The sequence below is a fragment of the Urocitellus parryii genome, chromosome 3, assembly GCF_045843805.1.
Source record: "Urocitellus parryii isolate mUroPar1 chromosome 3, mUroPar1.hap1, whole genome shotgun sequence".
NCBI classification, from domain to species: domain Eukaryota; kingdom Metazoa; phylum Chordata; class Mammalia; order Rodentia; family Sciuridae; genus Urocitellus; species Urocitellus parryii.
This window is the reverse complement of record NC_135533.1, coordinates 114,712,293-114,727,708: the sequence shown is the minus strand read 5'-3', so window position 1 is coordinate 114,727,708 and position 15,416 is coordinate 114,712,293. Positions and strand designations below refer to the sequence as shown.

The following is a 15,416-nucleotide window of genomic DNA, read 5'->3' as shown; positions in this document are numbered from 1 at the left end:
TCGGTGGCCTGAGCTTCCTCATGCAAATCCTCCCCATCTGGAGGTCCCTCCCCTGCACAGCTGGGCTCCGTCCAAGTCCTCAGCTCTCTGAGGCTTTAGAGCCTGGGAATCTCTAGCAGACACTTCATAGACTGCAAATGGGTATAATGCAGCCTCTCTTTTAGGATATTCAGGATAAAACAGAAAAACGTTCCTATGTGGACCAGGAGCAGTTTTGCCGGGGGTGCATCTTTTCCAAGACACAGCAGGCAGAATTGTATTTCCACGAGAGTGTTAGAGATTTCAAAATCCATTTGCATTAAATAATTTTTTTTCATTTATCCTTGAACCTTCCAGAGCTGGCTTCTGCATCTGGAAAAAATAATGACCCTTGAACACGGTTGGCGTGCTCCCCAAATAAGAGAGGTTTATTCTCACCCCTCTCCGCTCCCTCTCCCAACTCCCTCTCGGCACTCTGGCTAAGTCTCCCTTGCACTGGAGAAAATGGCGCAAGTCCCCCTTGGCCACTTGCTGGGTGGCCTTGCCAAGTGACAGGTCTCGGGGCCAGTGAAGGACTAACCACATTTCAGAGGAATCCCTGGACGTCACAGGCCACTGAAGAACGTCCTGAGAGACCCCAGCCCTAAAATGAGAGGTGCGCCTCCACTGTCCCCAGCGTCCTCCCAGCTGGGACTCTGCTCTGGCCTTGCTCCTCTTCTGAGGGTCTCCGCTCTCTGACCATGGAGATCCAGGCAGCCTGACGGTTGTGAGGGGGACCCAGATGCCAGGCACCAGCACACTGTAGACGCAGCGGCCTGCCCGGCTTGCTGGCCCGGGACGCTGTGCTGAGACAGGCTCCCTGAGTCTCATCCCCACTCTGCCTTCCAAGTTCAGAGGGCCCTGGAATGGTCCCACAGGAGAGTTGGGTTCCGGTTGCCATGGTTACGCAGGGTCACAAAGCTCCGCCAAGGCTGATGGGACTCTTAGAGAAGCCTGTTGCTAGGCTGGTGACTGCCCCACCTGGACCTCAGGCCTGCCCCTGGTGGGGTGAAGGGGGTGTGCAAGTCTGTCTGGCCTCAGGGTGGGGGTTCTCAGTGGGTTCTAGAAGCTGGGGTCTAGAGGAGCCTTTTGTTGGCATTAAGTGGCCTGTTTGCTCATGGACTCCTCTGGAACATCAGTCACTGGCTCCCTCTGGCTTCCTTCACCTGTCCCAGGGCATGGACAGGTAGATGGGAGGGGGTAGTTAGACACCGGGGAGCTGCCTTCAGCTCACTTCCACTACTTTGGGATTCAAGACTAAATCACTCTCTGAACCTCAGACTCCTCCTCTGTGAATGGGTATCCTAACATACATCTTCCTGCATGTTGTCAGGACTCTGGGGGCCCCAATGCAGAGCCTGGCGAATGGCACTCATGGAGCCTTACTATCCTGTTGTCACCCTGTTTCCATTCAGGGGCAGCAAAGAGCACTTCTTGAATGATGTCACCAATAGCCCATCAGAAAGTTCCCGGGGTGGTCCAACAGGAGGGCTCCCTTATGTGATGTGATTGGCTTTCTCAGGAGTCTCAGATTTTGAAGGACAGCTGATGTCCTGGGACATGGGATAGTCTTATATCAGGGGCACCATCTTGTCTCCAAGGCCCAAATCCCAGGAGCCACATCCAGTTCTCTGGAGCATTGGGACTTTCTCTTTGTGATTCACTGAGGCCTGGCAAAGGGTCTTCTGCTGCTGTCCTCATCTGTGACGGGGACGGGCTGAGACCAGGAGGGGATGATGGGAAGTCCAGGAGGTTCTTCTTACCCGCTGGTTCCCCCTCCTGGAGGGACAGATGTGCCTCAGGAGAGCCCCAGCGGCTCTCGGGAGCACTGTCTCATCTTTGTGTCTTTTGCTGGAGGAACGAGGACAAGATGTCCAGCATCTCGTCAAAAATTAGCAGACTTTAATTTGGCTAACGAGTGCATCAGCCAGATGGCATGAGTGAGGCTCTCCCTGTTGGCATAGAGACAGGACATCGTGTGTGAGTGTGTGTACATAGGTTTGTTCCTGGGTCAGTGAATTTTAGATGCCAAACCCGGTAGAATTAATGGGTCTTTTTTCTTGATGTGCTTTGGCGGATCAGAGGCGTGCTCTCTCTCTCCATGTATACATCATCATTTACTGTATATATTAATTTCTCTTCTACATCAGTGTCTACCCTAATTTTATTTTGTCTATGTACTTTTATCAGGTTTTTAATAAGTATTCGGTGTTTTCCACAAACACTGTGTAGGTGCTAAGAAATTCCTCTGTAGCCTCTCAGCTTCCTGCCACACTCACAACTGTCCCCTGGAACCCTGAGCCAATCCTCCCCAGCTTGGCCTCCTCCTCTCCAGCTCCGCCCAACCCTCCCCTGCTCCATCACCTCCCCAGCTCCATCACCTCCCCACAGGCCACGCCCAACCCTCCCCAGCTCCACCTTCTCCTCTCCTGCCCGGCCCAGCCTTCCCTGGCTCCTCCTCCTCCCCTCAGGCCCCTCCCAACCCTCCCTGGCTCCTCCTCCTCCCCTCAGGCCCCTCCCAAACCTCCCTGCCTCCACCTCCTCCCTTCAGGCCCTGCCCAACCCTCCCTGGCTCCACCTCCTCCCTTCAGGCCCCGCCCACCCTCCCTGGCTCCACCTCCTCCCTTCAGGCCCCGCCCCCCCCTCCGCCTCCTCCTCTCCAGCCCCACTTAACCCGACTTTAGTTTCCCCACCCCGTGCAGTGACATGTGTTCTGCCTTGGGCAGGTTTGACATGCAGCTGGCTCAGGCCCTGGGGGAGTCGGTGTTTGAAAAGAGTATGCGTGAGAAAGTGTCGCAGGAGAACAACAGCGTTCGGTGGGAGCTGGGGCAGCTCCAGCAGCAAGTCAAGGTAGGCACTGGGGACATGGAGGTGGCCGGATCTCCTGAAACCCCACCACACACCTGTGCAGATGGAAGAGAGCCCGTGCAGATGCCTGGGTCTGCCCGGCGCTGGAGTCAGGTCCCCAGCGTGTCTCATAAAACAAACCGTGGTTGGCCCATTGACAATCAGACCTCCAGAGTGTGAGGTCGTGGTCTTGCTCCAGTTACCTGCACAGAGTCCAGGGGTCTGCCTGGGAGGGACAGCGGGCCCAGCAGAAAGTGAGCTATCTATCACCTTGTCCAGGAGCCAGGCCTGTCCCGGGCAGACGCTCATGCAGAGGGGTTTTATTAACATATGACTTGGGTGCCTCTCCAGGCGCTGCTGTATCCTTCTGTGGCTCCCTGTTGCCCCCAGGACCTCATGCCCTTGAGCCTGGAGTTCAGCTCCCTGGTGGCCTAGCCAAATGTCCTCAGGCTGGAGCTGACCTCCCTACTCAGAAGGGCCATTTGGACATGGCCGCCCCTTGCTCCGATGTCTCCTCCCAGCCACAGTCTCCTCCCAGCCCCAGTGGGCACAGAGAGCGGGTTCAGTTCCAGGTCTGAGCTTCCCTTTCAAATGGGGCAGGCGCTTCCTTTAAGATCTAACTCTAGGGGCAGTGGCTGTCCTACCCGGGTTCTGCCTCCCTCCCTCCCTCCCTCAATGCCACCTGAGCTGTCCCAAAGAGCAGCCCTTGCTGGTGGCCCACAGGGGCTTGGTGAGGGGCCGGGGCCTCCAGGGAGGGCCAGTGGAACACCCCAGCCAGCAGGTCACAGAGGCCTCCCCAGGGGAGGAGGGCCCAACTGGGGGACTCAGGACGCTGTCCCCTTTGTCTCCCAGCAAAAGGAGCAGGAAACCATGAAGCTGAGGCAGGAGGTGGAGACGCTGCAGACTCAGAAACAGGAGCTGCTGGAGTCATCCTCCGTGGGGAAAGATGGCGTCGCCGGCTTGAAGGAGCGGCTCTGGAAGCTGGAATCCAGCAAGCTGGAGCAAGAGAAGATCCAGAACCAGCAGGAAAATACCATCAAGCAGCTGGAGCAGGTGGGAGAGCCCTATGGGGGCAACATCCCGTCCCTTGCTGGCTGAAATGTGCAGTGCTTTCGGAGGGCATCTCCTCTGCTGCTCCTCATTCTTCCATGGCTCCCTATTACCCCAGAAAACATCTTAACTCATAAGCCTGAAGTTCAGAGCTTTCATGGTCTAGACCTCCTCTGTCATCCTGCAAGGTCAAGGTCGTCTAGGACCTCTGTGTGGGGATGTGAGTTCTGTCTCCATTCTACAGAGGTGGGAGCTGAGGTCCAGAGATACAGAGAATGTGGCAGGGTGGGATTCGGAAGTGGAGTCTTCAGACCCCAGAGAGCCTTGGCTACTGACTGTGGGCACAGCCTCCAGGGAGATTGGCATGCCCATCTTGGAAAAATAGAAACTCACCAAGAGATAAGGAGCCAGTCAGGATGTCCGCTACCGTAGCACAGAATCTCAAGGAAGCCGAAGAATCCATTTTATTTGCTTGCTTGTGTGAACGTCTACCTCATTCCAAGGAGCATAGGAGGCAGCTTCTAAGACAGATGCAAAACAACAATAAGATTCTAAGTAAAACAGTCTGGGCCAGAAAAGTACCAACTAAAATAGACACTAAAGAGAGGGTGGGGACAGCGAGCCAATATGTGATAGGAGAAACATATGTTCTTACATACGTCCCAGTTTTTGCTCTAAAATTCCTGGTGGCCAGAGGGAAAAAGGAAATGTGAGGCCTATGCTTTTTTTTTCTTATGCCCAAGACAAAAACCAGAATCAAAACAAAACCAAAAAGTCAGATTTTCAAGAAGTGGCTTCTGAGGCTCAGCGCTAAAGGAATTTGTCATGTAGGATTTTGCAAAATCCTACATGACAAATGTTTAAAAAGGCTGGGAGCCTCTTATGCAAGAAAATGGGACTGAGTGACATAAACGTGTAAAGCAGTTGAACTCTAAGCACCTCAGTGGAAGCCGTGGCGCCAGCCCTTGCTTCTCGCCCACTCTCGTTGCATCCGGCAGGATGGAGCCTCCTGAGTAGGCGTTTGGGGTCTGGAGAGTCTTGAACGCTCATTAAGGAGAGTGAAGAAAGCAGAGCTCATGTTCAGTCAGCCAGATGCAGGGAGTTCTTCTTCTTTGTCAGGCACCGTGTAGATCTGAGGATGCAGAGTCAGAAAGGGTCTCTGCTTTCCCAAACTTTACAGTTCTGCTGGGTATCACAGGAATGTGGAACTTGCAGAACTAGTCTTGGCAGAAGGGTTGGGGGAGAGGTCAAGAAGACACCCTGGAGGAAGTGACATTTCTTGAAGCCGAAAGCTGAGGGATGAGTCTGAATTGGTTGAATATGAGAGTTCTGTGCAGGGCAGAGCCTGTGCAAAGGCCCGGTGGCCAGAAAATCATGTGACATTTAACAAGTCCTAATGATGCCACATCCAGATGGAGACTTTGAGGCAGCTCAGTGTCTGTATGACCTTACAGAAGAAGGTGCTGTAATCCCAAGGCCCGAGTCCCCTCCCATGTGCAGTGAAATATGGAACAACCCCCTAACTGCCTCCAACCCCGCTCTGAACCTGTGACCATCCCTGCAGAATGTGGAATGTTGGGGGAGGTATTTAGGGGACATGCAGGATGTCCCTTAAATGCAGCATCCTGTAGCAACCTGGTGTTCTCCAAATGAGCAGGATCCTTACAGAGGCAGTAAGACAAGCACTTCTGGAAATCGCATGGGCTCTTGGTGACACCAGCAGGTCTCCCTTCAGCTCTGGGAGCAGGAAAGCCCCACCAGGACTCAGGAGAGTGGAAGTCAATGCCCCTTAGCTTCCTGCCCTGGGCCACCGGGGGAGGCTGACTCACGCCCTCATCCGTCTTCAGCTTCTCACGGCCCGTGTCCTTGGAGACCTCTTGTAGATATTTATTGATTACCAGACAGCACTTTTTTCCAGGGAATTTTATGTTAACTCATATAAGCCTGACATAAATGGTACTGCAGATGTCAGAAGTGTCCAAGGGGCGAGGAAAAATGAAAGGGAAATATTCTATTAACTTGCTTAGGCTCCTCATTTTGGATTATCTTCCCATAAACTCTGTCATTTTAAAGGCGGGAAGGAAGGAGCCCGACAGTTAACAGTGAGCCTGCTCTATGCTGGGGACGATGATGGGGCTCTGGTCCTTTTTACTCTTCGCCACAGTCCTACGTAGCGAGGAACATTCTCAACATTTTGAGAAGCTGAGATTGTATTTTCTCAACCTAATTTCCATGCTAAAGGCAGCGGTTGTGAAATTCTGGAGCAGGCCTGAGCTTGGGTTCATCTCAAGCGTGTTCAGAAGGATTCTGAGGCTGCATCTAACCTCGGTGGAGAATGTGCTGGGTTCCGGGTGTGTCTGTTGTAACCACAGAAGGGGAGGAAGCCTTTGGGCTGTTTATCTACCATTTCCAGGGTGCTGAGGGAGAGAATGTGATTCTCCTCTGTGCAGTAAGAATGGAAAAATGTGGCTGGGTACAGTGGTGCAGGTCTGTCATCCCAGCAGCTCAGGAGGCTGAGGCAGGAGGATCCCGAGTTCAAAGCCAGCCTCAGCCACAGCGAGGCCCTGAGCAGCTCCATGAGACCCTGTCTCTAAACAAAATGCAGAATAGGGCTGGGGTGGGGCTCAGTGGTCGGGGGCCCCCGAATTCAATCTCCAGTACCCCCCCCACCCTCAATAAAATAGGGGATGCTGAGGGAGTGGCCCTGGGCCGCCCTCATGCCCATCCTTGCTTGCTGTCCCCAGCTCCGCCAGCGGTTTGAACTGGAAATAGAGAGGATGAAGCAGATGCATCAGAAGGACCGGGAGGACCAAGAGGAGGAGCTGGAGGACATCCGTCAGTCCTGCCAGAAGCGGGTATGTGACCGCCCCTCAGCTGTGCCCAGGTCCTGGCCGGTCCCCGCCGGCTGCCTCAGCCCTGCAGTGAAGGAGGAGGCCGGGCCTGGGGCTGGGGACAAGGGCCTTCCTGCAGCCACCTAGACCTGGGATCCCTAAGGACTTTCAAGCGTGCAGGACCGGAGCACCTACCTTCAGTAGGAGCTGGAACTTCCAGAAGCCTCTGGACCTTCCAGCAGCATCAGCCCAAGGTCTCTGTCGGGAGCCCGCCAGGCCTCGAGACTCTTGGGGAAGGAGCTCTGAATCCCTCAGATGCTCCTCCGACTAGTCCCCTTGCTGCTCAGATCCTTTCTTGATTCTTCCCCCTCTGGTGCTGGGACGACCCAGGGCCTTGTGCCTGTGGTGAAAGCACGCCACCTACTGAGCTGCACCCCAGCCCTCAGATCATGTCTTACATTTGATCCACTCTCGGTAGACGTGGCAGCCAGTGCGTAAGAGAGCACAAGCCCTTGACAGGTTGCCCCTAGAAACCACCAGGATGGCTATTGTAAACACCTTTTCGTCTCTCCCCTCACACTGCATGTGCATGTACGGATTTGCACAGATATGATCTTTACTACATGGGGTCAAGGTCTTTTGGAGTCCACTATCTTCACTCAGTAGTGGATGCTGCCTCTTAAACCATGGGCTCTATTTTATTTAATGAATCCCTTAGCATTGGACACTTCAGTTGTTCCTGGTTTTCTGCTATTAGAACTAAGGCTGGGACAAGCATCCTTAAGGGTGTATTGAGATGCAGATGGAAGCTAAATCCCTCAAGGGAGGTGGCCTGAACTGGCTCCCACAGTCCCCCTCTCCCCTACTCCATCCCCATCACACCTGTGAATACCAGGTGGACATGTTTTACGGATTTTATTATTCTATAGAATAATGTATGGTATAGATTTATTATTTTATATATTGTTTCAAGAAGAGCTTTAGCTTTTCTAGTCTTCTGATCGGAGTGCAGTTGCTTCTGTTTCTTACTCTGAAAAGGAAGTGTTGGAATGAGCCTGCTCTCTGCAGAAATGGCCCTCACTCCGCCCTGTCCTTCCTCCTGAGACAGATGCCCTTAGTCTTGCTCACGTTACGTCAGGTGGAGGATGTGCAGATTTCTGGTTTGTTCCAAGAGTACGCTGTGTGCCCTGAACCCAGTCTCAGATGAGCTAGGATGCAACCCGGACCCTCCCGATGCTCTTCCTTGGACACATTTATGAAGGGAGAGCGTGAGGTCAGAGAAAGGGGATTTTCTCTTTACGACAGCCCCTGACATTGGCTCCGCAGCCTCCTGGCGGCTCTGTGCAGACTATCCCTCACTGTGGCAGGAAATCAACCGTGAGCAACCCTGGCACTGCTGTGGCTGTCTGGGGTGGCACAAAGATCTGGGGCCGTGAGACAGGACGCTAATTCCGACTTCAGAATATGCACTTTGGCTTCTCCCTGGGACTTAGTTCGCCCATCTGTGAAACAGGGCCAGGAAAGGAATGAATTAATACACGTGAGAGAGGCCGGTGGGGGCTTTGCAGCCTACAGCTACTGGGAGATATTCACTCTGTGATCAGTGCCTGTGTTGGGCTGCTAATAGCTGAGAAATCAGAGCCAAGTATAAATTAAATGAGTTGCTATTAGTTGAACGTCTCGTTGGAGCAGAGCGCCGTGGACAGGAGGCTTCGGTGGCAGGCTGCTCCATGGTATATTTAATAAAAATGTCGGCTCTCACTGTGTGTGGAGGCTGCCGAGACCTGAGAATACCCAGGCAGGGCGAGGCCGCAGGAGGGAGACCTGCGTTCTGTTAGAACTTCACAGTCAGTTGCCGGGGCTCCCCATCGTCACCCGGGGCTCCCAAGCGTTTAGTCTCCCGACCGCCCTGACAGATGGGGCCCCTGGGCCTCCCTCCTCCCGAGGGGCCTGGCGCTGGGGGATGGTCCGCCTGGGGCTCGCTCACCTCTGCCTGGTCTGCCCTTGTGCCTGCAGCTCCACCAGCTGGAGATGCAGCTGGAGCAGGAACACGAGGAGAAGCAGATGGTGCTCCACGAGAAGCAGGACCTGGAAGGCTTGATCGGGACCCTGTGTGACCAGGTGAGGGCCACGGTGCAAGGTGCTCTGTCAGGAGGGCGGGGGCGGGGGGAGCCAGGTGGAGGGCAGACAGCTCCCGGGCTTCAGGAGGGGCCGGGGTGGGGCCTTCTGGGTGGCCTCCCTGTGCCCTCTTGTCGGCCCATTCCCTCCTGCACATCCCCTCCGGTCTCCAGGGGTGACTGCAGGGCTCAACAGAACTCGGGGGAATCTGCAGAGCGGGTCAACCAGCAGCCATTGGGGGTCGGGGGTCGCGTTGCCTTCAGCATCTGTTGGACAAGACTGTAGAGGGCTCGTGTGGAAACCGGGAGAATCTGAGTGGCCGCTGCGCTCATGGCTGGCCACATGAGACGGGGTCTGTGTGTGTGTCCTGTGTGAGGGGGGAGGGGGCACTAGAGGTTGAACCCAAGGCCTGGCATGTGCTAGGCAAGTGCCCCATCATGGAGCCACATCCCAGCTGAGTTTTATTTTGAGACACAGGGTCTTGCTGAGCTACTGAGGCTGGCCTTGAACTTTTGATCCTCCAGCCTCAGCCTCCCAAGTAGCTGGGATCACAGGTGCGCACCACCAGGCCTGGCTGAGCTGAGCCTTTTGCTAGAAGCAGCCAGACCCAGAGTCAGGCCCATGTCGCTTTAAGCCCCAGCTGGGCTTTCTGTCTCCGTGGCCTGGGGTGAACCAGTTCCCCACTCTGAGCTTCTGGGAAAGCAAACCGTGCGGGGCTGCTGCCTTCGCCGTGCGCTGGGGTGCTCAGCTGCATGCTGTGGACGGATGGAGTGGGCTCCTTTTCTGCGGTGGGGTGACCTGTGCATTGTAGGAAGTCGAGCAGCCTCCTTGGAGATGCCAGTAGCACACTCCTCAGTTGTGACAACTGGAAATGTCCGGCAGGCAGTGCTGAGTGTCCTGAGAATGAGCATCGACCTCTGCCACCATAAGGAACCACTGCTGCACCCAACGTCGCTGGGGGGGCTTCCGGCCTCAGGACAGGGAGGGCTCGTTCCTCTGCCCCCAGAGCGCGCCTTCCCCGCTCACTGTGCTGGGTGGAGTCTCAGCACGGCAGAGCTCGCATGACTTCTTTTAAACCATCCCACGAGTGTATCTTAATACGGGTGCTCCGCGGGCGTACTGTCTGTGCATAAGCAGCGTTCAGCACCCTTCCTTCCCCAAGCTCACTGACTTTGTTCACCAAAGGCCTGATGTGTCGCTCAGATGGTCACCCAGGGCAGCCAGGCCTGGAACAAAACAAATGCTCACTTTGCATTTTAAAAACCAAACCAATTCAGTGAGTGGACTCTGGAACAGGGCGCCATGGTGGCAGGAGTCAGGTGACCGGCCAAGGGGATTGACAGGCAGTGGTAGATCATCCTTCTTCAGGGTGTCCAGTTGTCCAGCAGGGCAGCTGGGATCACTGAGCACAGAGTCCCTGGAGTCACAGGGCACGGGGCAGCCTAGGACCTGATTCTAGAAGGACACTCAGTTCTGTCCACTAGAAAACACAATGTTGCCAATCTTGCTGGCCCAGAAAGAGAGGTTTGGGGGCTGGGCGTGTTGCTGGGGGTAGAGCGCTCGCCTAGCTTGTGTGGGGCCCAGTGTTCCACCCCAGCACTGCAAGAGAGAGAAACAGACAGACAGACACTCTCTTGGTGTCCCTTTCTCATTCCATCCCCTCTCCCTAGTTCTCGAGTCTGTCTATCTGAGCTCTGACTCTGTATAGGGATATGGTTCCATACTGTCATTTCCCCACCTCCATCCTGGTTTCCAGATCAGTCTGCGTGGTGCACATAGCTCTTATCCATTCAACGGTGACCCAGTCCTCCTTTAAAAAAAAAAAAAATCCTGTTCTTACACTGACGGATGTTTGGGTTTCACCGTGAGACCTACAGCCACAGTGCTCGTTCCCATCTGCCTTGCTGTGCCCCGAGGTGGAGGTGTGTCCGGGCTGTGTGACTAGGAGAGCAGTCGCTGGCTGCTAGAAATGCACAATTTTGGAATTCATAACTGTCACCCAAATGGTCCCCTCAGGTGGCTGCAGCACTTTCCCCTGTCACCAGCCGTATCTGAGGCTTTGCTTTCTCCACACCCCCCAACACGTGGCCGAGTCAGGCTTTCCAGATTTCCCCCAGGCGTGGGGTATGGAGTGTACCGCGTGTCTCTTGTCACCCCTAGAATCACCTGTTCCGCACACAATTATTGTGGCTTTCTCTGATAGGAATGGCCTCTCCACGGGCTTTGTTTTGATTTTTTTCCTGTTATTCATTCATGATCTTTATGCAACGTGTTAATTCACTTTGGGAATTATCTTTGGTGAACATCTCCTGTTCTGTGGAGAATCATTTCCCCCTTAGATCCTTCACGTAATAAAAAGTGTTTTTAATGCAGACATATGAATTAATATTTTTGAAAAATATTTTTTGCATTGGTAATCCATATTTTTTAAAAAATAGTTTTTACACCATCTAAAATTTTGTTCTTGAAATCATTCAGTCTCTGAGCCATCTGGACTTTATTGTGTAGGGTGAGGCCGGTGTCTTTGGTTTTACACTTTCCATGTGTGGGTGGGTGTTTCTTGGGCTCCCAGTTCAAGTTCACTGGCTCATTGGTCTATTCCTTCTCCTGCACCATGTGGTGCATTTTTGTTTCTGGTTTGTCTTTGTGCTGGGGACCCGGCCCCGGACCTCGTGCATGCTGAGCCACTGGTCTGCCACTAAGTGACACCCTCAGCCTGCACCATGTGGCTGGGTTTGGAGAACTTCTAGAACAGCTTACCTTGCTTGCCTTTAAATTGCCTGTGTCCTTGCTCTTTTACTCTTCTTAAGAGTTTATGTTCTGGCAATGTGGCTCATGATGACATACACAACTAGTATACGCCATGCCCTAGGTTTCTTCCCCAGCTATGCAAAAAAAAAAAAAAAAAAAAAGAATTTAATAATTTAATTTCATTCCATAAAAAAACCCACTGTAATTTTTATTGATTTATGTTAGCTGGGAACATGGACGTTATTTTTGTTGTTAAGCCATTCTCCATTATATTAATGCTCATGCCGTCTTTCTCTATTTACTGATGCCAATCGTTAATATTTTGTTATTTTTCCCCTTCCACATCTTAAGTTTTCATGTTAGATTTATTTCCAGGAAAGGGTAGTTTCCATAGTTGCTGTGACCAGCATTTTTTTCTGTATTCTAACTTTGATTTAATGCTGGTGGCACAAGGGAAAACTAATAATTATGTTGATCATAGTGATCTGGAATCCAACAAACATGCTAAACTCATTTCACATATTTCATCAGTAGATTCTTTGGGATTTTCTTCAACAACAATCTTACCATTTGAAAATGATGATGATTTTGCCTCTTGACCAAAAATTGGGGCTACAGAAAGATCTCAACAATTTCAGAGACAAATGATATGCATTTTTTCTCTTTTCTTGACTTATTGCATTGGCGTGTGCCTGTGGTATTGTAAAACTGAGTGGTGGAGGTGCTTGGCATCACTTCCTCACTCCTGGCCTTAATCAGAACACTTCCGAAGTTCTGATGGACCTGTTTGCAGTGTGTGTGTTTTTTTTTTTTAAATATTTATTTTTTAGTTCTCGGCGGACACAACATCTTTGTTGGTATGTGGTGCTGAGGATCGAATCCGGGCCGCACGCATGCCAGGCGAGCGCGCTACCGCTTGAGCCACGTCCCCAGCCCTGCAGTGTGTTTTTGATCAGTCTTCTTTGTCCAGCATTTCTAGTTTTCTAATAATTAAAAATAAGTTTATTGAATATTCTCATATACTTTTAATTTGCACCTGTGATTCATTCTATGGCCAGCTTCTTTCATCTACTAACATAGCATATTATATTTTAGGTATTACAATGTAATCTGGTGTGTTTTCAAGATAAATTTTACTTACTCATAGGTTTTTCAATACAGTGCTCTATTGAATGGCTAACAATTTTTTCCAGGATTGCAAGTAAGATTAACTCGCAGTTTTCTTTTCTTAGACTGCCTTTGTCCGGCATTGAACTAACCTCATAAAATGAGTTCATAACTATTTTCAAAATAATTTTATAAAGTTTTAACATGTAGTTCTTGACAATTTGAAGTAATTTCCCTGTAACTCACTTGGATCCGGTTGTTTTCAGAGAGCAGAATAAATATGTAATTACTGTTTCAAATTTGTCTAAGCATAACTGAACAGAAATACAGAGTTTTTTCTCCCTTAGTGAGTGAATTTTGGTAGCTAATTTTTTCTAGACATTTATTCTTTCATCTGAATTTTGACCTAGGTTAAATAAAGATTGTTTTCATAGCACTTTTTTATGATTTTAAGAAAATTAGGTTATCATATAATTTCCATCTAAAATCATAGTAATGTTAACTTGTGAGGTTTTGTTGTGTTGACCCCACTTGCTAGATATGTGTCTGTTAGTTTTGTCAAAGGACCAGCTTTTCTATCATTACCTTATTTTATATTTATTAATTCCTGCCTTTATCTTTCCTTTGCCTTCTTACCATTAGTTTAGTCTTCTGTTCTATTTTCAGCTTCAGTGTTGAAAATTTTAACACTTTCAATATTTTACTCCATTAATTATTTTGAGAATCACACAGATTTTAAATTTTTAAACATGTTTTGGTTTATTTAAGATGTTTACCTTGATAGGATGCGTTACTGCCACCCTTAGGGTTTTTTCCTGTTTCTTGTGTTTTCCTCATTTAACCTGCAAATTATTCATGAATTAAGTTTCAAGTTTATTAACAGGATTATTTGCAGTTAATTCCAACTTTTCACTGTTAATTTTTAATGCCGTGCCGTTTGGGAAGATCACATGGTACCACACCCAGTGTTTTTTCTTTGAAATTGATGAGACCTCCTAGTTATCCTGGTTCATGCTCAAGTCTCACAGATTATCAAATGGAAGAGAATTTATAGGTATTCAGGAGACAAAGGGTCCCATACCTGGCAAATGGACCGGTTGATTTTGAAATTTTGATATCACATTCAAATATTAAAGCATAAATAAAAAGTTCAGAAAGATATGACCATATTTTTTTTGAAACACGTCTCCTGTAAACATTTCTTCATTGTCTGTTAATCCAGTTCTATTTTTTCCATACTCTTATTGGTGCATTACGATTGCCTAATGGTGGGATCCATTGTTACGTATCTGTGTAAGCACACGATGTGACGGTGTGACACGGCCACTGTCATGCTTCACTGTTTCCTCCTTCCCTCCTCTTCCCCCCTCCCCAGTCCTCTTCCTCTTCCCTACTGATCTGCTTGGGTTTTCATGAGACTCCCCCCTCCTTTCCTTCCGTTTTCCTCGTTAGCTCCCACATGACAGGAGACCCGTGACCCTTGACTTTCTGGGTTTGGCTGGTTCATGCAATATAATGTTCTCAAGTTCCATCATTTTACTGGCAATGACAATGGCATTCTTCACGGCTGAGTAGAACTCCATTGCGAGGAGCCTCTGTCCCGATTTCCATAGTGACTGTATTAACATATAGTCCCACCGAGAGGGGGATTATACAGTATATATACACATCTTCTCCCGTGTGTGTTATTGCTGATCTTCCTGGTGGCTGGGATCCTAACTGGGGTGAGATCGCATATGATGTCGTTTTGATTTGCATTCCCATGATAGGTAATGACGTTGAACGTGTCTCCATGCATTTGTTGCCCCTTTGTATTTCTTCTTTGGGGAAATGTCTGCTTAGTTTACTTGCCTGTGTATTAATTGGGCTATTTGTTGTTTTTTGAGTTATTTATATATTCTGGATTTTAACCTTCTGTCAGAAGAATAGCTAGAAAAGATTTTGTCCCATTCTGTATGTTTTTTTTTTTATCTTCCTTTTTTTTCTTTTTTTCTTTCTTTCTTTCTTCTTTTTTTTTTTTTTTTTTTTTTTTTTTTTTTTTTTTTTTTTGCTGTGCAGAAGCTTTTTGAATTGATGTCATCCCATTTATTAACTTTTAGCATTATTTCCAGAGCTTTAAACTCCTGATGAGGAAGTTTTGGTCTGTTGCTCAAGTGTTAACCCTACATTTTTTTCTAGGAGTTGCAGATTTTCTGGTCTAATTCTGAGATCTTTGATCAATTTTGAGTTGACTTTTGTGTAGAGTGAGAGATAAGACTCTAGTCTCATTATTCTGCATATGGGTGACCAGTTTTCCCAGATCATTTGTGAAAAGGGCTATCTTTTTTCCAATGCATATATTTTGCACCTTTGTCAAGGATCTGATGAGTGTATTTGTGGGGGTTTATCTCTGTGTAAAACAGTCATGTTACATTGCTATATGATTTTCTTTTCTAAGTTTTACTAATAATTGTATTATAACTTATCTTCATATATTTTGTGGCTTATGTTTAGGTAATTCAAGTTTCATATTGCTTTATTTCCTTGGGTGACTTTTTGATTATTGTATAATGTCGCTCACTTTTTGCTACGAATGATTTTGCTTTATTTCATTTTTCTTTATTTCTTTCAGTTGGTGTGCTGCAATATAATTTTTTGTTTCTTTATTTTCAATGTCTTCAAGTGTGTGTGTGTGTGTGTGTGTGTTTCCTTTAA

At 49.4% G+C, this 15,416-nt stretch overlaps 1 protein-coding gene across 1 annotated transcript in view; it reads left to right on the top strand.

Annotated features, from left to right (window-relative positions):
- Myo18b (myosin XVIIIB) overlaps positions 1 to 15,416 on the top strand; it is a 216,663-nt gene that overhangs the window by 116,430 nt on the left and 84,817 nt on the right. Inside the window, 4 exon segments of the mRNA XM_077796031.1 lie at positions 2,745 to 2,868; positions 3,718 to 3,918; positions 6,660 to 6,770; positions 8,763 to 8,867. Of these exon segments, the coding sequence (XP_077652157.1) occupies positions 2,745 to 2,868; positions 3,718 to 3,918; positions 6,660 to 6,770; positions 8,763 to 8,867 (541 nt within the window).